The 21147-nt window shown below is 44.5% G+C and overlaps 1 protein-coding gene across 1 annotated transcript in view; it reads right to left on the bottom strand.

Moving 5' to 3' along the window:
* The window catches only part of TBC1D21 (TBC1 domain family member 21), a 34342-nt gene extending 15138 nt beyond the window's left edge, over positions 1-19204 (bottom strand). Inside the window, exons 1-6 of the mRNA XM_033167882.1 lie at positions 18949-19204; positions 13962-14069; positions 8504-8607; positions 7131-7225; positions 1475-1585; positions 591-691 (exon numbers count right to left, since the gene is read on the bottom strand). Of these exons, the coding sequence (XP_033023773.1) occupies positions 591-691; positions 1475-1585; positions 7131-7225; positions 8504-8607; positions 13962-14069; positions 18949-19041 (612 nt within the window). The 5' untranslated portion in view covers positions 19042-19204. The remainder of the gene's footprint in view (positions 1-590; positions 692-1474; positions 1586-7130; positions 7226-8503; positions 8608-13961; positions 14070-18948) is intronic.
* Positions 19205-21147: the final 1943 nt, after the last annotated feature.

Here is a 21147-nt window from a genome sequence, read left to right as displayed (position 1 = left end):
AATAAAAATTATTTAAAAAAAGAAAGAGCAGAGGGTTGTGTATAAATTCCAAAGGCCCTACCAGCTCTAAAATGTTTTGACTATGGAGACAGTGTGGACCCATAATGGCTAACAATACCTGATAGAAACCATATCTCTGAATAACAGTTGCTGGGGATCACAAGTGGAGAAAGCCCTGTTGCACCCAGGCCTTGCTTGTGGGCTTCCCAGGAGGTTACAGCAGAATCCTGGACTAGATCCAGCAGCACTCTTCTTGTGTTCTTACCAGCTGTGGTGCAGTTGGTGAGAAACAAGGAAAAGGGTCTTCTGCACAACAGCATACAGACTGCAGAACTCTGCCACCAAACGCCCAATCACTGATGGTCTTTACAGAATGTACTTTTTAGCAAGCATTTAGCATTCTGTTTGAGTCTTTAGTCTCCCTGCTGTATTTTGATTTGTTCTGCTGGTGAGTTCTTTTATTGGCTCCATTCTGATTTTTGCACATTTCTCGATTAGTTAAAAATATTGCAACCTGCTTTGGACACTTCCTCTTGCAAAGGCAAGGTGAAAATCAATCAATCAATCAATCAATCAATCAACTAACTTACTGTTTTTTGGAGGAAGAACTGGAAGAGCCAGTAGATCTCATGCTCCTTCTCCACAAGTAGGCGGAAAAGCAAGAGCATCTCATGGAAGCCTTGCTGATATTCTGCCAGAGAGCGGAAAGAGTGTGGGATGGGGAGATAGAGATGAAACTTTCTGCCCATCTCTCTTGTTCTATAATTATTCTAGTTCCACATTCTTCTAACCAGAGAATTCACTGCTACAACTTGTCCCCAGTTACAACCCACACTCAAGCACCCCTCACGTGGTCCCTCTTATGTTCCTTCCAGGCTAGAGGACACTGCTGTACCAGGCTCCTCTGAGTCTGAAGACTTCCTCCCAAGAGAGCCCACATCACTCCCATGCCACAAGTGTGGGATAACCAGTGTCATATAACCAACATGCTTAAGTCTAATTAATGCATGAAGGAGTTAAGACCATAGAGTAAGCTGTCCTGCCAGACTTAGCCCAGGTAAACCAGGAAGTTTTAAACTAAGGGTACAGTAGCCTGGACAGTGATGAGATGGTTGGACAGTGTTCTCGAAGCTACTAACATGAGTTTGGCCAAACTGCGAGAGGCAGTGAAGGATAGGCGTGCCTGGCGTGCTCTGGTCCATGGGGTCACGAAGAGTTGGACACGACTGAACGACTGAACAACAACAACAACAGTAGCCTTTTAAAAAAAAAATTCAACAGCACTTTGCCTGTCTACCATGAGACAAGTAGGAAATGCAATTGTATTTAAACCACAACTGTATATGCCAGAAATCTCGTCTGGGGGAAATGGGAGGGAAACCAGAAAAAACTAAAATAGTGTGGGTTGGCAATGGCATCAGAATTAACCTCTACATAGGCCAAATACGATGGGATTTTCTGTTCATCTACTTACCAGCTTTCACATTGCACACATAGTTCAGCAGGAGGATCTTTTCCAGCTGGCTCTTGTCTACAAGTGTGTTGCCCTGTGCATCTTTGATGTAAAGCCTCTGAACATCAGATTCTGTGGAAAAAGAAATGGCCACACGGAGCTATTGCCACAAATGAAGCCAGAGTACAAGGAGAGAAAGGTGCAGCAAGCCCTCTGAGTGATATTGCCAGCTTGCTGCAAGCAAAGACCTGAATTCCATCTCAACCATTATAATTTATGCTGTAGTAGATGCCAGTGAGCCAGGCAGTACATTCACTTGCTGATTGGTCTCACAGCATGCATTAAAACATCTCATTTGCACATTAGTATCTCCTCTTTCTCCTTCTAATACACTCCAACTGTCTCCTTTTAATCTTTGGATCTTTTCACGAATGTCACCTACTCTGCTTTTCAGTAATGGCCCCAGGGCATTTTGTTCTTTGTTTGTGGGGTAAGGCAAGCTTCTCTCAGTGCCCCCCTTTTTCGAGTGCCCTCCCTGCTGTTGCAATTGCTCAGGAGGCTCTCAGATTGACAATGGACCCAAGTGAGGTGTGGGTCTTGGTAGGTTCCATAGACCTCCAATTCCAAATGCCCAAATATTGTCCAGATTTTAGTACATTCTCCAGGCATTATGCACAATCCCCAGCCAGGACTGAATTTTGTTCCTCATCTGGCCATTATGCACAACCTCCAACAGGCTTTGGGGAATGACACATCTCAACTGCATTTTGTGCATTGTCTGAGCAAAATGCACACTCTACAGCCAGTATGCATAGTCTCTAAGAGTCTCTTCTTCAGAAGTGTGTGATCTGTACTCCCCAAGCTGCATCTAGCCCACTGCACAATCTGTGTCTCAGTCAGCCAGGCCCGCCTTACCCATAGAGGCTAGTGGCGCAGGGTGCCACGGCGCCAAGTTCTGGAGGGCGCCAGGCAAAAGTCCGGGAACACTGAACGAGCGTGCTGAGTGAGCAAGGGTGCGTGCGCCGCTCCTGCCGAGTGTTGGCTCGGTTTTTTCCATTTTAGCCTGCAGGTTCTGAATTCTGTGGGGCGCCAGAAGGCTAAAAGGGAAAAAACTGAGCCAACGCTCGGTGGAAGCAGCGCATGCGCCCTCGCTTGCTTGCTTGCTTGGCGCAGGCCTGCTCGCTCAGTGTGCTGCCTGCCGTTGCCACCGCGGCACGAAGCGGCCAGCTGAGCTGGGAGGCACTGCATCCAGCCTCCGCCTCTTCCCCACTGGAGAAGCCACCCTCTAGACGCTGCCCGCCTCCTCCAGCCCTAAAAAATGGTAGAAAGCTCTGGGAAGGGGGGTGCGCCGGAGGGATCTTTGTACCACGGTGCCGGATATGCTTAAGATGGCCCTGCAGTCAGCTGAGCAGCCCAAGAGGGACTGCAGGGAGAATCTGGCCTGAGGTCCCCCATCTCTGGACTATCGCACTGAGAAGGAGCAGCAGAACCAATGGCACTGGCTCTGCCTCTGCTGACATGGACCACTGTGGACCCACCCACTCAATGTCAAAGGCAGAATCATAGGAGTTCTACACGGTTATGCGGAGATCTTAGTCAAGTGGCATGCCTACTCATGTTCAGCTGAAACGAAAAGTTACCTTTTGAAATTAACAAATAAATTTTATTTTGAAAAATACAAACTAGCTCCTCCTCCTCCTCCTTTCTTGTGCACCACAAAAGCAGCCCTTCGTCCCTAGGGCCGGATTTAGGTTTGATGGGGCCCTAAGCTACTGAAGGTAATGGGGCCCTTTATATGTCCAGCTGTCCTTTGTCAACAGCAAATTGTCTCTGTTCTTTGTGTTGAATATATGCTATATGGTAATTTATGGACCTAATAGGTATCGAAAGCCATTTGCACATGCAGAATGTAGGCACCCTATATATAGAAATGTGCAAACCAGTGATATTTTAGGGAGCTGGCTAGCAGGCGGGGCCCATGACTTACATCATAGGAGGCTACACAACACAAAACACTGTTGCTGTATGTAGGTTTTATTTTATTTGTTTTTTATCTTATATTTTGGAAATGTACATCCAGGTTTTTTTCCCCTTTCATTTTTTTGGAGCCCCCAAGTGAGTGGGGCCTTAAGCTATAGTTTGTTTAGCTTATACTTAATTCGGCACTGCTCATCCCCACAGACTGCTCTCCATGAAAGGTGTTGAGTAGAGCTCTGATAGAGACAGAGCCATGAGACAGAGATAGATGTAGGGAGAAGAAAAAGGCTGGAATGGATCTGCGGCTGCTGCAGTCAGAACTCCTTCTCCTTTACTTGCTGCTACGGCTGGAGTTGATCACCCTACCGCCACTTCCAGAGACAGACCCAGGCAAAAGCTGCAGATCCATTCCAGATCCATTCCAGCTGGGTTGCAACTCTCTACTCCCTCCTCACCTTGGATGTGAGGGCGATCTGGCTGCGACATCTGTCACCCCATTGATCGCCAGGGTTGATTCGGCTGATCTGGCTGGCTAGGCGGGTATCCCCTTCCTCCCTCACCGCTCCATGTGCGTCCCTCCCGAAGCTGCGCGCTCGGTGGAAGAGGACGACCATCCCAGATATAAGGAGTGTACCGTTCTTCGGTCAAGGGTATACGATAGCTGCGCTCTCCTGCTGGAACCTCCAAGCAAGCTCCCTCCTCACCATGATTCCCAGTTAGTTAGTTTGCTTAAAGAAACACATTAGCGCATGGCTATGTTAGCAACCAATAGAGTTGCTGTCTTTCTCCAAAGAGCAAGAGAAGTGAAAACCGCTCATTTATGTATGCTAATTCATCCACACATCTAGAGGTTAAAGAGTTCATAGTCAAGTGAAGAAACTGATTGTAAAAAAGGGGGATGTAAAATAAAAAGCAGTGAGACGATTTAAAACAACACAGGAAATTTCAAAAATCTAATGGTGAAGGTGAGATGTCTTGAAACCCCGAGTGCCCTTGAAGTGCGCATCGTTGAGGAACTGCTATCTAACACGTTATCTTTTTCTATAAAAGTGGGAAATGATTTCATTTTAGACCAATTCCTGGGAGAATGAAGGGCAGTAATAAAGGGGAACATTTCCCTGGGTATGTGACCTGCTTAAGGAATCCTCTGCCGAGATGGAATATCTATTACCTCTGAAGGTCCCGCCTGGGTCCCACCTAAGCTGTAAATCTTTCTCTAGGCTCACTTGGCCAGATTTATGACCATTACATTGATTTGTAACATTAATTCTGTGGCATCGTTTAATATTCTTTTTGTTATACAACTGGGAGATGCTTGCATGGGAATCTGAATATAATCATAATAATCACTTACATGCTTGCCTTCCTGTCATTTGTGAGAAAATATACTCTTTGGGGCTTTTGTGGCCTTGGACTTTGGGAACATCATTTTTTAACTCAATACCATATCAATTTAAACAGTCATTGCTTACCGCAAAGAATTCTGGGAGCTATAGTTCATTAAGGGTGCTGAGAGTTGTTAGGAGACCCCTATTTCCCTTAAAAGGTAAAGGAAAAGTACCCCTGACAGTTAAGTCCAGTTGCGAACGACTCTGGGGTTGCGGCGCTCATCTTGCTTTACTGACTGAGGAAGCCGGCGTACAGCTTCTGGGTCATGTGGCCAGCATGACTAAGCTGCTTCTGGCGAACCAGAGCAGTGCACGGAAATGTCGTTTACCTTCCTGCTGGAGCTTACCTATTTATCTACTTGCACTTTGATGTGCTTTCGAACTGCTAGGTGGGCAGGAGCTGGGACTGAGCAATGGGAGCTCACCCTGTCGTGGGGATTCAAACTGCCGACCTTCCGATTGGCAAGCCCTAGTCTCAATGGTTTAACCCACAGTGCCACCCGCGTCCCTTAGGTCATTTCCCTCATCCCTTATTGCCTAGCTCACACCAAAAAGCTCCAATGATTTAAGGTATTGTGGAACACTGGTCTTCAACTAGTCGGTCATGTCTGATCCAAAGGTGGGTCACAACAGGAGCTCAACCACCAGGCAAATATAGGGTAAAGGTTTCAGAAAGGGGTCCAGGGTCTGAAAAGGTTGAACATACCTGTTGTAGAACAACTATACTGGATGAACAAGATACAATTTGGAAAAACCAAACAATCGGCTTTAGGGGGATCTACAACTGCCAACTGCAAGAAATTCTCCATTTTGTTTCTGATGAAGTATGAAATTGGATGCAATCCAGCAGATCTCATGTAATATTTGAAGTGTTTGAAAAAATTGAAATTGTCACACAACAGTAGCCATCATTCGTGTGTGTGTGTGTGTTCACGTCATATGTAGTCTCAAACTGTTCCTTGTAAATCACTTTTTATGCTTATCAATTGCTTTTTGAGGTTCCTGTGACCTTACGTGTCACCTTATGCACAATTTTTAAAAATCGTTTTTATCTAAACAGTTTTTTATTTCAAAATTTCATTTCAATAACCCAGTCCAGAGGAGAGAACAATGGCTAAGCCATGGCCATTTGGATAATGTGCTAAGCCAAACCGTGGGTCAGCTCACAAAAATGCAATGGGAGGAATCGAGAAACAGCAACTTGGCCACAACTCTGGGCGACCACACATTCACACTAAGCCATGCAAACTAAGGCAAAGTGTGTTCCTGTGGTGATGGAAACCACTGAATCTGCAATGAAGACGACTTCACCATGAACACAGAAAGGGTTGTCTTCTTTCCATAGTTTAGCAGTTGATGGCGAAAAGAATTATCAGACCATTCAGTAACACAATTCTTCATTACTAATACGGCTGTAATCCTGTAGAAACGAGGTCTCTTTTCAAGCCAGAGACAACCAATCGTGGTGGTGGTGGGGAGCCTGTGGCCCTCCAGGTGTTGTTAGACTGCAAACCCATCAGTCCCAGCCGCCATGGCCAATGGTTAGGGATGTGAGTTGCACTGCAAAACATCGAGATGGCCCCATGGCAGCTGCCCCAGGATTAGGTGGTTGGAGGTGGCCAGAGATACTTTCAAATTAAACAGACCTTACTTAGAAAGCTTTTAAAACAAAGAGAAGGGTAAATAAAAGCACGTTTATGCTAGCCCTACAAGGGATGTGGCTGGGGAAGGGCCATATTTCAGTGGTAGAATCTGCACTTTGTCTAGGGGTCAGTCTCCAGCAGCTCCAGTTAGAAAGGTTCAGATAGCAGGTCATGAGAAAGACCTCTGCCAAAGAGTTGCTGCTAGTCAAATAACATCATCGTCGTCGTCATCATCATCATCATCATCATCAATTTATTATCTATACCCGACCCATCTGGCCGGGTTTCCCCAGCCACTCTGGGCAGCTCCCAACAGAATAGTAAAAACACGATTGTCAGGGAACATTCTAAGATTAAAAACTTTCCTAAACAGGGCTGCCTTCTAGTGGGCTATATCTGGGGTAGGCAAAGGATGCCTGCCATATCTTGCTGACTATAACTCCCATCATCCCTGACTATTGGCTGAGGCTGGTGGGATTTGGAGTTCAACAACATCTGGATTGGAGGGCACCATGTCCATTACCCCCAGCCTAGATGGAGCAATGGTTTATCCTAGGATCAGTCAGTTTCCTATGCCCATTGATTGCATTTAAGCCACCCAGGTAAAACCCAGATCCCATTTATTGTGAAAGCTGCCTTCATTTTGATCGCTGCACTCTGACTACTCACTGATGATGTTTCGCACCTCCATGAAATCCCTGTTCTCCGTCTCCAGCAGAGGTTGGATCTTTTCACACATGTTGCACAAAGATTCATAACTTTTCCTGCAAGGAAGGGAGGAAATAGTCACTGCACAGAACAGAATATAAGCTAGTGCCCTCTAGTGGACCCCTCCTCTTTTTGAATTCCCGACAGTGCCCAGATTGAAGTGATATTGTGGGGGATATTTAAAAGGTTCGGTCCCAGCTCCTGCCCACCTAGCAGTTCGAAAGCACGTCAAAGTGCAAGTAGATAAATAGGTAACACTCCGGCGGGAAGGTAAACGGCATTTCTGTGCGCTGCTCTGGTTTCGCCAGAAGTGGCTTAGTCATGCTGGCTACATGACCCGGAAGCTGTACGCCGGCTTCCTCAGCCAGTAAAGCAAGATGAGCGCTGCAACCACAGAGTCATTCGCTAGTAATGCGAGATGAGCGCCACAACCCCAGAGTCGGACATGACTGGACCTAATGGTCAGTGGTCCCTTTACCTTTACTATCAGCCAAACCTGCAGCTGGAACTTCTGCCACTGCCTTGGTGAATTAAGTGCTGCCACTGGGTTTGCTTGTTCCTTCATCTGTTTTCCCAAACACACTTATTTGGCCTCCTGTGGGCAAAGGCAGCAGCAGGGGCAGAACAGGAGGCTGAATGAGCATCACAGGTGCATCCCTTTACCCCAGTGCCTTAAAACTTTTAAAAGCAGACACATTCCTCCCTTGTCTGTCAAACTGAATGTAACACTCCTTAGGAAAGGAATCAAGCTGGATGCTTTAGCTGAGATCGCTGCAATGCTGGTAGTTGTATTGCAGGTTCCCTTCCAACCCCACAATTCTACAATTCTGTGATTCTAACTCAGCATGCTCTCTGATTTTATTGCTCATGGGATATTTTGGATTTTAGTTGATGTAAAGTTCTCTTGAGGACTGCCCCAAGCTCAGATGTGCAGCAGTGGCTGGTGCTCATTGGTTGGTGGGACAGAAGGCAGGGAGACCAATGGTAAGTGGCGCCAGATCCAAGGACAGGCAGAGCCACACCCTGATTGGCTGTAAGTAAGAAGACAGGCTGGTGGGCGGGACTGAGGGAAGAGTGTAACAGTGCTCCATTTGCCCCAATGGACCAATCTGTGCTACACGTGTGTGTGTGTGTGTGTGTGTGTGTGTGTGTGTGTGTGTTGGGGGAGAACAGACCTGTTTCATGTGCTTACTGTCATCTAAGACAGGACTCTATACAGGAACTTTATAGTCTCCTTCCAGACAACAGCCACAGGAAGCTCCTGCCTCCACCCAGCCACAACTAAGTCTAGTGCCATCTAGTGACTAAACTGCATAATGACATTATCCACACACCGCCTCATGCTGTCAACTGTCAGTCTCTCGTCAAAGGAACTCCTCCAGGAGTAATAGCCTGTGAGAAACTTCCATGCTTCTGATCTCACAGAGGGATCCAAACCCTGCAACAACAACAAAAGGAGGGGGTGAGGCCAAAAAAGGTGTGTCAGGTAGCTTACTCATCCATCTCCATCACCCCCCCACCAAACACAAGGGTCTATAGTCTGGGCAAGAAGTGAGAGGCTATGTAAGAGGCTGAATCCTGATAAAACAGAGGTGCTGTGGTTGAGGTAGTTCCTGTGCCCAAAAATTAGGTGGATGACCTATCCTGGGAGGGCTTACACTCCCCCTGAAGGAACAGGTTCATAGTCTGGGTCCCCCCCATTTCACTGAGATGAAATGTCAGAGAATTCCAACAAAAACAGAAACAGGAGAAAAGTTGTCATAAATGTTCATTTATTTGTCCTATATTTGGAATATAAACCAACCCTGCCAATACATTGGGTATTCACTGTTGTTGCGTTCAGTCTGCAAATGGTTACATCCTGCCCACCCTTTGCATTGCGTTTCCTTTGCACTGACATGAATGAGTTGGAATAACAAAATAACAATGCAAATTATGTCATGTAAATTGCAGCATAGCAGATGGTGAAAAAAATGACCTCGTTTCTGGTGAAAGGTGAACTGCAGTGGAATGGAAACAGTGTTGCATGTGCTGAAGAAAGGGTGGAATGGAAAATGATGCCTTCTTGGATCCATTCCCTCAACAGCTTAGCTGTGTTTTGATGCCAGCAGAAACTAACCAATAGAATACCTTCTCCCAAAGCCAAATTAAAAGCGCTAGAGAATAATTAAACTTGAGTAAGCAATCAGTGGCAATCAAACTGCTTTTCCAGGTAGAAAAGCAACAAGTTCAGAGGTTGAGAATAAGCACTCTCCAAGTCCCAAAGACAGATGTTGTGGCTTAGATGAGAAGGGAAAAGGATGCAGATGTGAAATAACTTGGCAATTTTGATAAAATTACACGAGAGACAAATGGGATCTGCCAAGGTCACGGCACTGGCTAAATTTATCAAGGCAAAGACTAACATTTATGACAGACTGTGGAGCTCTTGAGGGGGGAGAGAGAGAACATTTTCACAGCTCTCTTCAGAAGTGCTAGGTTTCCCTGGGTTCATTTGGGCTTTTGTGGCTGTCTCCTTCCCTCCAATGAAGGTGGAAAAGCACTTCTCACCTACTGAAGAAACAACTTTAGAACATGTAGACTGCTTGAAAAAAAAACCTTGCATGATGGGTGAAACTAATTTGCCAAAGACGTAATAGGGAGATGCAAAATGTTCAACCTTTTCATTGGATTAATTGGCAGGTGGATTGGTTGGAGATTACACCGTTGGCTCTCACATCATTCCTGGCCATTGGCTTATGCTGGCTGGGCTTTATGGGAGCTGAAGTCCAAAAACACCGAGAAGGCACTTACTTGGAAGCATGCCTCACTGCCTTTAATATGAATTATTTCAGGGCAATGTGTAGAAGATTGGACTGCAAAGGTTTCGACCACACCTGTGGTTCTCCAGATGCTGTTGGAATTCAACCCCATGAGCCACAATCAGGGGGGCATGGGCAAAGATGACAAGAGCTGAAGGAGTTCAGCAACCATCCATGGTTCTCTCTCTCTCTCTCTCTCTCTCTCTCTCTCTCTCTCTCTCTCTCTCTCTCTCTCTCTCCCTCCCTCCCTCCCTCCCTCCCCCCCTCTAATTTTTATTAACTTTTCTGTTTTACAATTTAAAATACTCATTTAAACACCCTTAAAATATCAATGGCTTCCCTTCTTCTCTTTCCATGGTTCATTTTGCATATCATAAATCCCTGCATATTTTACAAAAACTAAACCATTCAGTTTTCCATTATCACATCCATCAAAACTTATTTACACTGTTCAATGTCTCTTAATGCTGCCAACATTTTCAGGTGTACATAATTTCCCCCCATGTATTCAATAAACATTTTCTAGTCTTCCCTAAACATATGTTCTTCTTGTTCCCTTATTCTATATGTTAAGTCTGCAAGTTGCACATACTTTGTCAGCTTAAGTTGCCACTCTTCTTTGGTTGGGACCTTGCTCATTTTCCATTTTTGGGCTAACAAAACATGGGCCACAGTAGTGGCATACATAAATAATCTTTTTTGACACCTGTGAATTTCCGTCTGGATTATCCCCACAAAAAGGACTCTGGAGTTGTTGTTTTTTAATGTACTTTTAAACATTTTTTTCAATTCATTATAGATTATTTCCCAATACAGTGGTACCTCTGGTTACGTACTTAATTCGTTCTGGAGGTCCGTTCTTAACCTGAAACTGTTTTTAACCTGAAGCACCACTTTAGCTAATGGGGGTCCCACTGCCGCTGCGCTGCCAGAGCACGATTTCTGTTCTTATCCTAAAGCAAAGTTCTTAACCTGAAGCGTTATTTCTGGGTTAGCGGAGTTTGTAACCTGAAGCGTATGTAACCCGAGGTACCACTGTACTCTTTTACCCTTTTGCAAGTCCACCACATGTGAAAGAACCACCCATGGTTTACACTGTGTAGCTGTGGACAAGACTCATGCTATTTAAAACATTTGTGGAACATCTGTGTGATGATTTCTCATATTTCCAGAGTTTAGACTATGAGTGCCCTGGTTTATGTAGGCAAAACAGTATCACCCATGAACAAGAGGGAAATCTCTATGTGCTTCAGGAAACCAAAGGGTTTTTTTGAAGTAGAAAGAAACATTACTGGGCCAGGGGGGAAATAAGGGGAGGGGAATCCCTCGCCCCCAAAACCCAAGTCTAATGAGGAATGAGCATACACAGTGGGCAAGGAATGTTGACTGACTGTTGGGGTGGGGAAGAAAATGTGGTGGTGGGGAAATGGAAGGGAATGGCAGGAATCCTAAAAAAAAGGAGCACTCCACATTGCAACATTTTGTTGCAGCTCCCACATGTTATTTATTTGGTTTAAAATGTAGCCGTTTAATCCAAGTTTAATTGGTTGGCTGCTCTGCAACACTGATGATTATCATCCCCCAAGGTGGATTTCTCCAGTTCTTTCTAGGTTCTGCTGGAACGCCAGTGAAAGGAAAATCCTTCTGACCCCAAACCTATCTGCTGGGCAAGACCGCTTCCATTGCCATGAAAAGAAACTCCCCTGGAGAAGAATCCTTTTCTGAGGCTGCCAGGGCTTCCGATTACCATGGCAACCTCACCTTGGCTCTGGAGATGTGCTAAACGAGCTAGCGGAAGGAAAGTCACAAATCTTTCACATGTATTAGATGCTCATAGACAGCTTAGTCCCACTCGGCCATTCAGGGATGTAGAAACAAGGCCATCGTGTCCTTGCCCCAGTGATGCTTCTAAAAGGTTTATTTCCCCTCCTTATAGAAAAAAAATCTGAAGAGATGAATCATATAACAATACTCTGAGGAAACCACTCCGCTCTCCCAAATCAGCATCATTATATATATATATATATATATATATATATATATATATATATATATATATTACCTTCGTTCTGAGTATTATTCTGAATGTTCACAAAATAAATAAATAAATGAATGAATGAATGAATGAATGAATGAATGCAGGGCTGTAGCAGGCTATGGGGGTATTTGTGTGTGCTTTGGGAGCACAGCTTGGTTGGTTGGTCCAAGTCTGGTTTGAAGATCAAGAACCTGAAGAAGAGAGAGTAGTACAGGCCTTGAGGTTGCCCATCAAGAGTGAGCAACCGGAGAGCTGACTGAGCAGTCCGACAGGTAGAGATGAAGAAATCTGACAGTTTCAGTTCTCTGTGTTTCACATTTTCCCAGTCTTAAATGTTAAGAGTAATTGTTCAATTGATATTGAAATGGGAAATAACTCTTTATGTGTTTGAATGTGTATTGCTGAAAGTTTAACACGGAAAATTCCATTGAATCTAAGAAGAGCTCTCTGGAAACCTTATGGGTTACTAATAAACTGTTAATGTATCTGCTCTGCCACCTCTCACGTGGTGTTTAACTTTAGATCATGTGAGAGGGTTCTTCAGTTGCAAATTGTCATTTTGAAGAGTGTTTCTTTCTCTGAAAGCCACCGAAGGCAAAGGTGTGGTAATGAGGTCTCTCCTGAAGACAAAACAGCTCCAGGCTAATGGAGGCTGTACAGAGAGACAGACCTTTGATTTTAGGTCTGTTGGGAGTTATTTCAAATTTGTAAGAAAATGAACCTGTGCTGGATATGCACGATATTATACCACATTTGGATGTGTCATTATTTTGGTATTGTTGTTGTTGTTGTTGTTGTTGTTGTTGTTGTTACTACTACTACTACTACTACTACAACTAATTAATAAATTAATACCTCACCCATCTTGAGTGATACATAAGTCTCTTCCAGACCCCTCCCCTGAATTAAATTAATTTTATTCTTTTCTCTCTATGATTAAAAACTTTTGGTGCCGTTTCCCCCCCCAAATTCAAATTCAAATTTATTGCGGCTATAAGCCCATAAAAACATAAAATATGGAATATATGACATAAAGTTACAGCAAACCATAGACCCTGGAGTCATAGGGAAACAAACCACAGCACAAATACAAGTTTTAAAATTGCAACCAAGGAGCAGAAAACAAAAGTATTAGTGGTCGTGTAGTTGGCCACAGCGCCTTTTTTGAGATATGACAGAGTTTAGAAACCTTGCCTCCTGCAAGGTTGTATAGGAGTCATTGTCTTGCAGGAGTAAGGCAAGGTGTGACTCAGCTGGTGCACCTGTAAATTTCTGAGTTATTGGTCTTAGTAATTTTGCCCGAGCCTCACTATGCAGGGAACAGATAAAGATTATATGATGGAGAGATTCCGTCGACTTTTTATCACCGTTTGGTTGGATGCAATGGAGAGTGTGACTTTTTAAATCCAACCTTTCCTTCAAGAAACTCAACACTGTGTACATGGTTCCCCCCTTTATCCTCCTAACAGCCCTGTGAGGTAGGTTTGGCTGAGAGAATGTGACGGGCCCAAGGTCACCGAGTGAGAGCTTCATTGCTGAGTGGGGATTTCAAACCAGGCCTTCCCAGCTGTAGTTCAACATGCTAACCGATGCCCCATATTGACCCAGAGTAAAAACTGCAGCTTCCAAGAGAAAGGACATGCCATCAGCATTGCAAGGGAACATTTAAAAGGTAGATCTAATATTGCATGTAAAAAAATGGCAAATGATAGCAACAAGCATGAGAATGGAAACTGCCTCATCACCTCCAGTCTGCATCCATTGCGCATACAAAACTGCCTTCATGTATCTTTATTTATTTAGAAGATTTATAAACTACTTACTTGATCAAAAATACTCCCCAAGTGGTGTGCAAATAAAATGAGAGATGAAACACAATTCAGCCCACAGTGCAATTAAAAAACGCAATATATATGTAAACATTACAAGAAACGGTTCCCAGCTACCACTCACCCTTTCCAGGATCTTGGCTGAAATGAACTCTTTTGACTTGAGTAACTGGCCGCTCTCATCAAAATAACTTTGCCATTCTGAACTGTCAATGGGCAACTTCTTGATACCCTGGAAACAAAGTCAAGAGATTGCCGTTCACCAGGATGCAATGCAAAAGGACTTCAGGATATCCCACCCCATGGTGTGGATACCAAACAGGTAGGGATGCAGATATTAGGGGAAGGTGTGTACAGCCACATTCTCTCTCTCTTTTTAAAATAATATTTTCCAATTTAATAATCCAATAAAAACCACATTATAACATTCCAAAATACAATACAATAAAAAAGAAAAGAAAAGAAAGCCAAATATATTGCCAAATTATATACCGTATATTGCGGCGTATAAGACGACTGGGCGTATAAGACGACCCCCAACTTTTCCAGTTAAAATATAGAGTTTGAGATATACTCAACCACAGATTTTCCACCCGGCGTATAAGACGACCCCCGACTTTTGAGAAGATTTCCCTGGATTAAAAAGTAGTCTTATACGCCAGAATATACTGTATCTTTAGGTGACTTCCCATGCCCCGAATTTCACGGAATGCTAATCATCTAATATCACATTGCATTTCTTAATTAGTCAATAAACCATTCCGATGTTAATCCTTCACTTTGTTTTCATTTAAGTTTGCAACCACTGGCCTATTCAAACTTTCGCCTTCATAGTTCTGGTGAAATATTTCCCCCTAATATTGTCCACTTCCAGCAATTCCATTTTTTGGTTTCTGCCAACAGGAGCCATAATATGCCAAATCCCAGACAAAAAGACACCACTAGCTCTGGGCAGCCATCCAGAATTCCCCTCCATAGTCTCCCAGCATCTCCCAACGTACTGGTATTTCTGCAAGAAGAAAGTAACTCCAATCCAAGATTTTTTTTCCCCTTCCTTCCACCGAGGAAGCAGCAGCAGTGTTCTTTTCAAACCCGCTTGTGTGTTTCAAATCGTTGCCTTTCGGGGGAGGTTTACCCAGTAAAACTGCAAATACATATATATCGAAAGAGAATAAAAAAGGCTCACCTCCCCGTGGGGTGTACAGCCACATTCTAATCATACAATTAAAGTGCTATGATGTCACTTAAAAATATCACAGCTTCCGACAAAATATACTGAGAGCTGCAATTTAAGAGTGCTGAGAGTGGCTAGGAGACTCCCCATAGTCTTCACACAGAGCTACAGTTCCCAGAGTGGGTGAGCAATGCCATAGGTAGCTGTGCGTGGGGAATAAGAGTCATTGTGGGAAATAAAAATGGCAGCTTCCCATTGTTCCTAGCATTTCAATTTCCCACAGTGCCTTGGAGCAAGGCTACATTGGGGACACTGCAGAATTAAAATGGTATTTCACCACCCAGGGTTAATTCATGGTCCCACATGTAGCCATTGGTGGCCATGGACCCCAGCAGCTGCCTGAGGATGTTGCTGGGAGGTACTGGCACTGAAGACAGCAAATATATGTCACGGAAAGAAGGGTTTGGACAAAAATTCTTAGTATGAGAAGGAGGATGAAACGAGAGTGTGAAGCATCAGAAGGTCTGCTGCATGGGTGGCCAGGTGTCCTACTTAAAAGAGGACAGTTATCTGTGTGAAAGGGTTCTCTATTTGTTTTGCAGCTGTTGTATTGCAATTTTTTAAATTGTTGATTCAGTGCATTAAAACACAATAATAAGTCAATAAATAAATAAATAAATGATAAATTAATGGTTTATAACAGACTGAGATAAAACAAATGATAAATTAATGGTTTCTAACAGACTGAGATAAAAAGGTAAAGGTAAAGGGACCCCTGACTGTTAGATCCAGTCACGGACGACTCTGGGGTTGCGGCGCTCATCTCGTTTTATTGTACAGCTTCCAGGTCATGTGGCCAGCATGACCAAGCCACTTCTGGAGAACCAGAGCAGCGCACAGAAACGACATTTACCTTCCCACCGGAGTGGTACCTATTTATCTACTTGCACTTTGGTGTCCTTTCGAACTGCTAGATGGGCATAACCTAGCATTTATATCCTTTTCAGAAGGAATCTGTTAAATTAACAAATATTCAAACATGCCTGGACATTTTATGCCCATTTGTTTCTAGCGTTTGCTTTTATCATTATTTTTTTTAAAAAATGAATATTTGAATTGTTCCTTGTAAACTGCTTAGAGGCTTTCTGTGGAGGATGTGGCATATGGCTTCTGTTAAATTAAAAACATATCAAATTAGGGTAGGTAAAATACAGATTTAAAATCTACAGTGTAAAACCTGACAGGGCACTTATTGTACTTATTCAGCTATAACTTGTGTAGATGAATATAAAATGCAAATGCACAAATGCAAATTGTATGCCAATTTGTGTCCACTTTTTTGGGGGGGGGCAATGCATATGTGGCCACACAAACCACTCTTGCCTTGGGCATTGCTTTAAATCCTTCCACAAAGGTGGTCCTCACCATTCATTGACTGATCTGTATTGCAAAAGCTTTCAGCGTTCCAAACGGGCCGTGTCATTTTCTACAGTGTACTGCAAAACTGTCAAAGAAAAAGTTTGCTGTGGAGACATATAATAGCCTCAAATATATTTTATTCCCCATGTGGTCTAATGTCTGTATGAAGCCTCTGAGTGGAGTCATCCAGAGTTTGGGAGTATGTTGTCAGCAGTGTGCTGATGACACACAACTCTGCTTCTCCTTTACATCCGCAGGTGAGGCAGTAGATGTGCTGGACTGCTCTCTTGCCTCAGTAATGGACTGAATGAGAGCCAACAAACTGAAACTCAATTCAAATAAGACAGAGGCACTGTTAGTGGGTGGTTCCTTAGACTGGATTGTCAGGGACTGGGCAGAGGAGGAATGGCAGAGACCGCCTCCCCATCCTGACCCTTCCAGGGAGAAGAAAGAGGAAGACAGTATAGATTGACAACAGGGGCTTGAGGGAGGTCACAGCTCAGAGGCAGATGAGGGGAAAAGCTGGGAAATCATGGGAGAGCCAGAACAAACCCACCTCACACTTTGTCATTAGAAAGCATTCCAGACCCTCCACCTCCCAGAACCTGGCGAGCCTTAAAAGTAGGAGAGCAAAGAGCTCAAAGACAGAGGGCACGTAGCAGCACCCATAGAAGTGATGAATGAGGAAGTGGGAGAGATGTGTGTGTGGGGGGTGTGGAGTGGCGAGATTCACTCAGGACAATGCCATTTTCCAAGAGGCTGGGTTCTATAGCCTCTACCTGTAAGATTGAAATAAAAAAAGGCAGTAAGAAACTTTTCCTTGTCTTTATACTTTCCTGGGCAACCAGCCGGGAGCTGCTGACAGCATCCTGACAAGATGCATGGTAGGTTGCCTGCTCTTGAGTGGGTTACATTCCCTCTTAAGGAGAAGGTACATAGCTTGAGTGTCTTCCCAGATCCATTACTGTCACTAGAGGCCCACTCCATGCCACTGTCAGCTTCAGCTGGTAGCCCAGCTACGCCCCTATCTGGACAGAGATAGTCTAACTTCTGTGGCCTACGCTCTGGTAACCTCTAGGTTGGATTACTGCAGTGCGTTATATGTGGGGGTGCCTCTGAGGATGGTTCAGAAACTTCATCTGCTGCAAAATTTGACAGCCAGGTTGCTCAACCGAGCAACATGGTTTGAACATATCACGCTGATCCTGGCCTGACTGCATTGGCTGCCAATTAGTTCCTAGGCCCAATTCAAAGAGTTGGTGCTAACCTATAAAGGCTTACATGGCTCAGGACCTCAATGTCTTAAGGACCGCCCCTTCCTATATGAACTAACCAGGACCCTGCACTTGTCATCCATGGTTTGGAGGGTGACAGCATGGGCCTTTTCTGCGGTGGCTGCCCATCTATGGAATGCTCTCCCAGAGAGGCTGTTCTGGTGTCATAATTACATCACTTTAGGTGCCAGGTGAAAACATTCCTCTTTACCCAGCTCTTCAGCCATTAAGTAATCTATGGTTTGTTAAGTGTGGGGTGGAGGGCCTGTTGTTGTTGTTATTTTATGCTGTATTATGTTTTTATGTGTAAATTATGATCTTAATTTTGTACACTCCGCTGGGATGTTTGGATAAAGGGTGGTATATCAAACAAACAAACAAACAAACAAACAAACAAAATGTTTATATGACTGCTCTGAGGTTTTATTACAATCAAATAGTATATAAACATTGTGTGCATATATATCTCTTCTCACTTCCTTCTCAAACGGTACATTTTCCAATTGAGAAACCTGAGCTGGGATATTTGTACTTAGGTTTAGTTACAAAGGAGCTTCAAAACTGAAGGTGTAATTAGTTACAAACAACTGGGTGAGAGGGACTGAGGAAATAAAATTAATGACATCAGGTAGAGGGGGCCATTTAAGCAAATCTCATCAGAATCACAGAAGGTCTGTGGCCTATGGAGTTGAAAAAGAAATTATGGGATTTTCAAGGCACAGGAATCTCTTCGGATCGAAAAATCATTGACGGGGAAATTGAGAGCTGGCCATAGTCTGCTAGGAGAGAATGCTACATTTATACCTACTGGTAATTTGATAGCCTTGGGTATTTGCATGGCTTCCCATGATGACAATGCAAATCCAACAGGTGACCACACAAATAGAAGGTGGGGGGGGGGTCAATGCCAAACAGGAAGCCCTTGCTGCCACCATCACCATTACATATACTTGCACTGAGTAGGACTGCTGGGTCATTTGGCTTACTATGGTTTACACCATGGGTAGACAACATCTTGCTGGGCATCTCTGGCCAATGGTCAGGGAAGTTTCTCTTGATGTTTACACAAAATATGCTTCCCTGCCATTCCCACCCCTTGTTGCAGCACCACAAAACACAGCTTGTTCCATCTTCTTGCATGACACCCCTTCAGATATTTGAGGACATTTATCATGCCTTATCATGATTTCCTCAACACCAGCTCTCCCAATTGGTCCTCATTATGCTAATGGAGGGGAACTCACCAGTAGAGTTGAGATAGAAGCCCTGAGTCCTACAATATTTTCTTCAGAGGACGTTGGGCCTTCAACCTTTTCTGCAGAAATCCCTTTCCGCATCGTCCCACAAAAAGAGTCTTATACCACTCCAAACCAAACAGATCTGAATTCCCTTTACACTTCTTAGAGAAGCCAAAGGCTCCCTTGATCTTCTCCTTTGTCTTTCCATCAAATGAATGAGACTCATGGAGATGAAGTCAACTGTTTCCCCCTGCAGAACTGAAAGTGGTTACCATAGTAGCATGAGGTCACAGAGGCATGAGGTCACTGGATGAAGAAAGGATTTGCAGAATGGATGTTCTCTCAAGGGGCAAGGGCATTTGGAGATACTTAGTGTGAGAGATGTTTCTATATTTCTAGAATGGGGTTGGGGAAGCTGTGGCCTCCTGATGTTGCTTGACCCCTGACTATGTTGGCTGGGGCTGATGGAAAATGGGAGTCCAATAACACCTGGAGGGCCACAGGTTATCCATCTCTGCTCTAGAAAATGGGCAGAAGTGGCTTACTGGTGGGATGAGGTGGGTCACTGTCCTTAAGTCAAACTAGCTGGTGTAACATCAGCCCTACCTCCACCAGGGGCAAAGCCTTCTCCAGAGTTGCTTTACCTGGTTGGTGGTGACTGATGCTCTTTCACATGCAGAGAGTGTGTATCTTGGGCATGTGCAAGTGGGCCCTGCAACAAAATGTTAGAGGGTTCCTGTCCCAGCTTGCTATGTCATCTTCCGAGACAACCCCCCCCCCCAGCATTACATAGCAACCAAAAATGCTCAGTCTTCATAAATCTTCTTTCTTTCTTTCTTTCTTTCTTTCTTTCTTTCTTTCTTTCTTTCTTTCTTTCTTTGGAGTGCCCTTTAGGTTTTCTCTCCTAAAATTGTTTCCACATTTCTGCAAACATTGAGGCTCCACACCCTACATTCACACAGATTTGGTTTGTAGCCTTTGTTTTTCAGTTTTGCCCACAATCCTCTTGTCTCTCTCCACCTGAGTATATTTTAGAATCCTGTCTTTGCTCTGAGATCCTTGCTGCTGGATCCCTGAGAGTCTCCTGGATGTAGATATCAACAGATCTTCCAGCAGATACGCACATGTGAGAGACAGTATGCCGCTGAATATCAGTTGCTGAGAAATCCGCTCCACTTACCTGTGGGGAGGAGTTGCGGTGGACCGCGTGGCTGCCCTCTCACTTCCGGGTGGGCGGGGGACTTTGTCCCTCGCTGCCCGGAGGATTCCTGGTTACGTAAGTCAACAGCCGGACAATTGGCCGGCTGGGGGGGCATGGCTAGCACCCACTTTAAAACAGAGGCGCAAGCCGGAGGGCTTCCTCAATCTCCCACCCTCCCTCCCTACTTGCAGGTTTCCTTCAATGGCCTTGCTCTGGACTTCGGTTGGTCACCTGCCCTTGTCAGGGGCCTGGTAGGAATTTTTCCACTTGGCAGATTGGCTTGGTCATGTGGCTTTTGCCAACCGCTTAGCAACTGTCACAACTTTGTAAGGTGTTGCGGTTAGACATTGGGTGACCTTATGATGGGGGAGGGGAGGCCTGGCCATCGCCTGCCCCTCCAAGCTTAAGGGTATTCCGTTAAAGGAATCCAGGGGTGTGGATCTTGTCCGAAGCCCGGGGCGGGGCTAGGGCCATTCCGTGACCCCTTGGGAACCCAGGTGGAGCTTGAGTTGGTCTGAATCGATGGAGCTCCACCCCTACCAATGGTTTACCCTTACTTGACTTCTTGCTCTGCAGGCAGGAGTCAGATATAGTCATGTCCGCTCAATGCCTAAGACAATACCGCTCACATTCTGTAACCAATAAAGTTGTGGCCAAATTTTGCCCAATAACATTAACCTTATATCCTGTGTCCTTGTGTTTTATTTCATCCTCGAGGGGGCGGCCGCGAGGTCTCGACACACAATAGCAGCCTGGTTGGCCACTAGATGGGCCATTGGCTTAATTCAGTAGAGTCATCTTATGTTCTTATGGATCATAGAATAGTCTATAGGGACTTGCTTCCTTTGGAAACTGGTAAAAATGGCACCATGGATAAGTACAGATTGTGTGTGAGTTGTGGTCCACACGTCCCTATTTGTGTGCCCTTTGGTTGCCACGTCTATTGAGGATACTGACACAAAGGTAAGTAAGTTAATACTTTGCAAAAGGGATTCAAGTGCATG

Source organism: Lacerta agilis, chromosome 13, assembly GCF_009819535.1.
Source record: "Lacerta agilis isolate rLacAgi1 chromosome 13, rLacAgi1.pri, whole genome shotgun sequence".
Taxonomy (NCBI): domain Eukaryota; kingdom Metazoa; phylum Chordata; class Lepidosauria; order Squamata; family Lacertidae; genus Lacerta; species Lacerta agilis.
The sequence above is the reverse complement of the archived record's forward strand: the minus strand, read 5'-3'. Positions and strand labels throughout refer to the sequence as shown.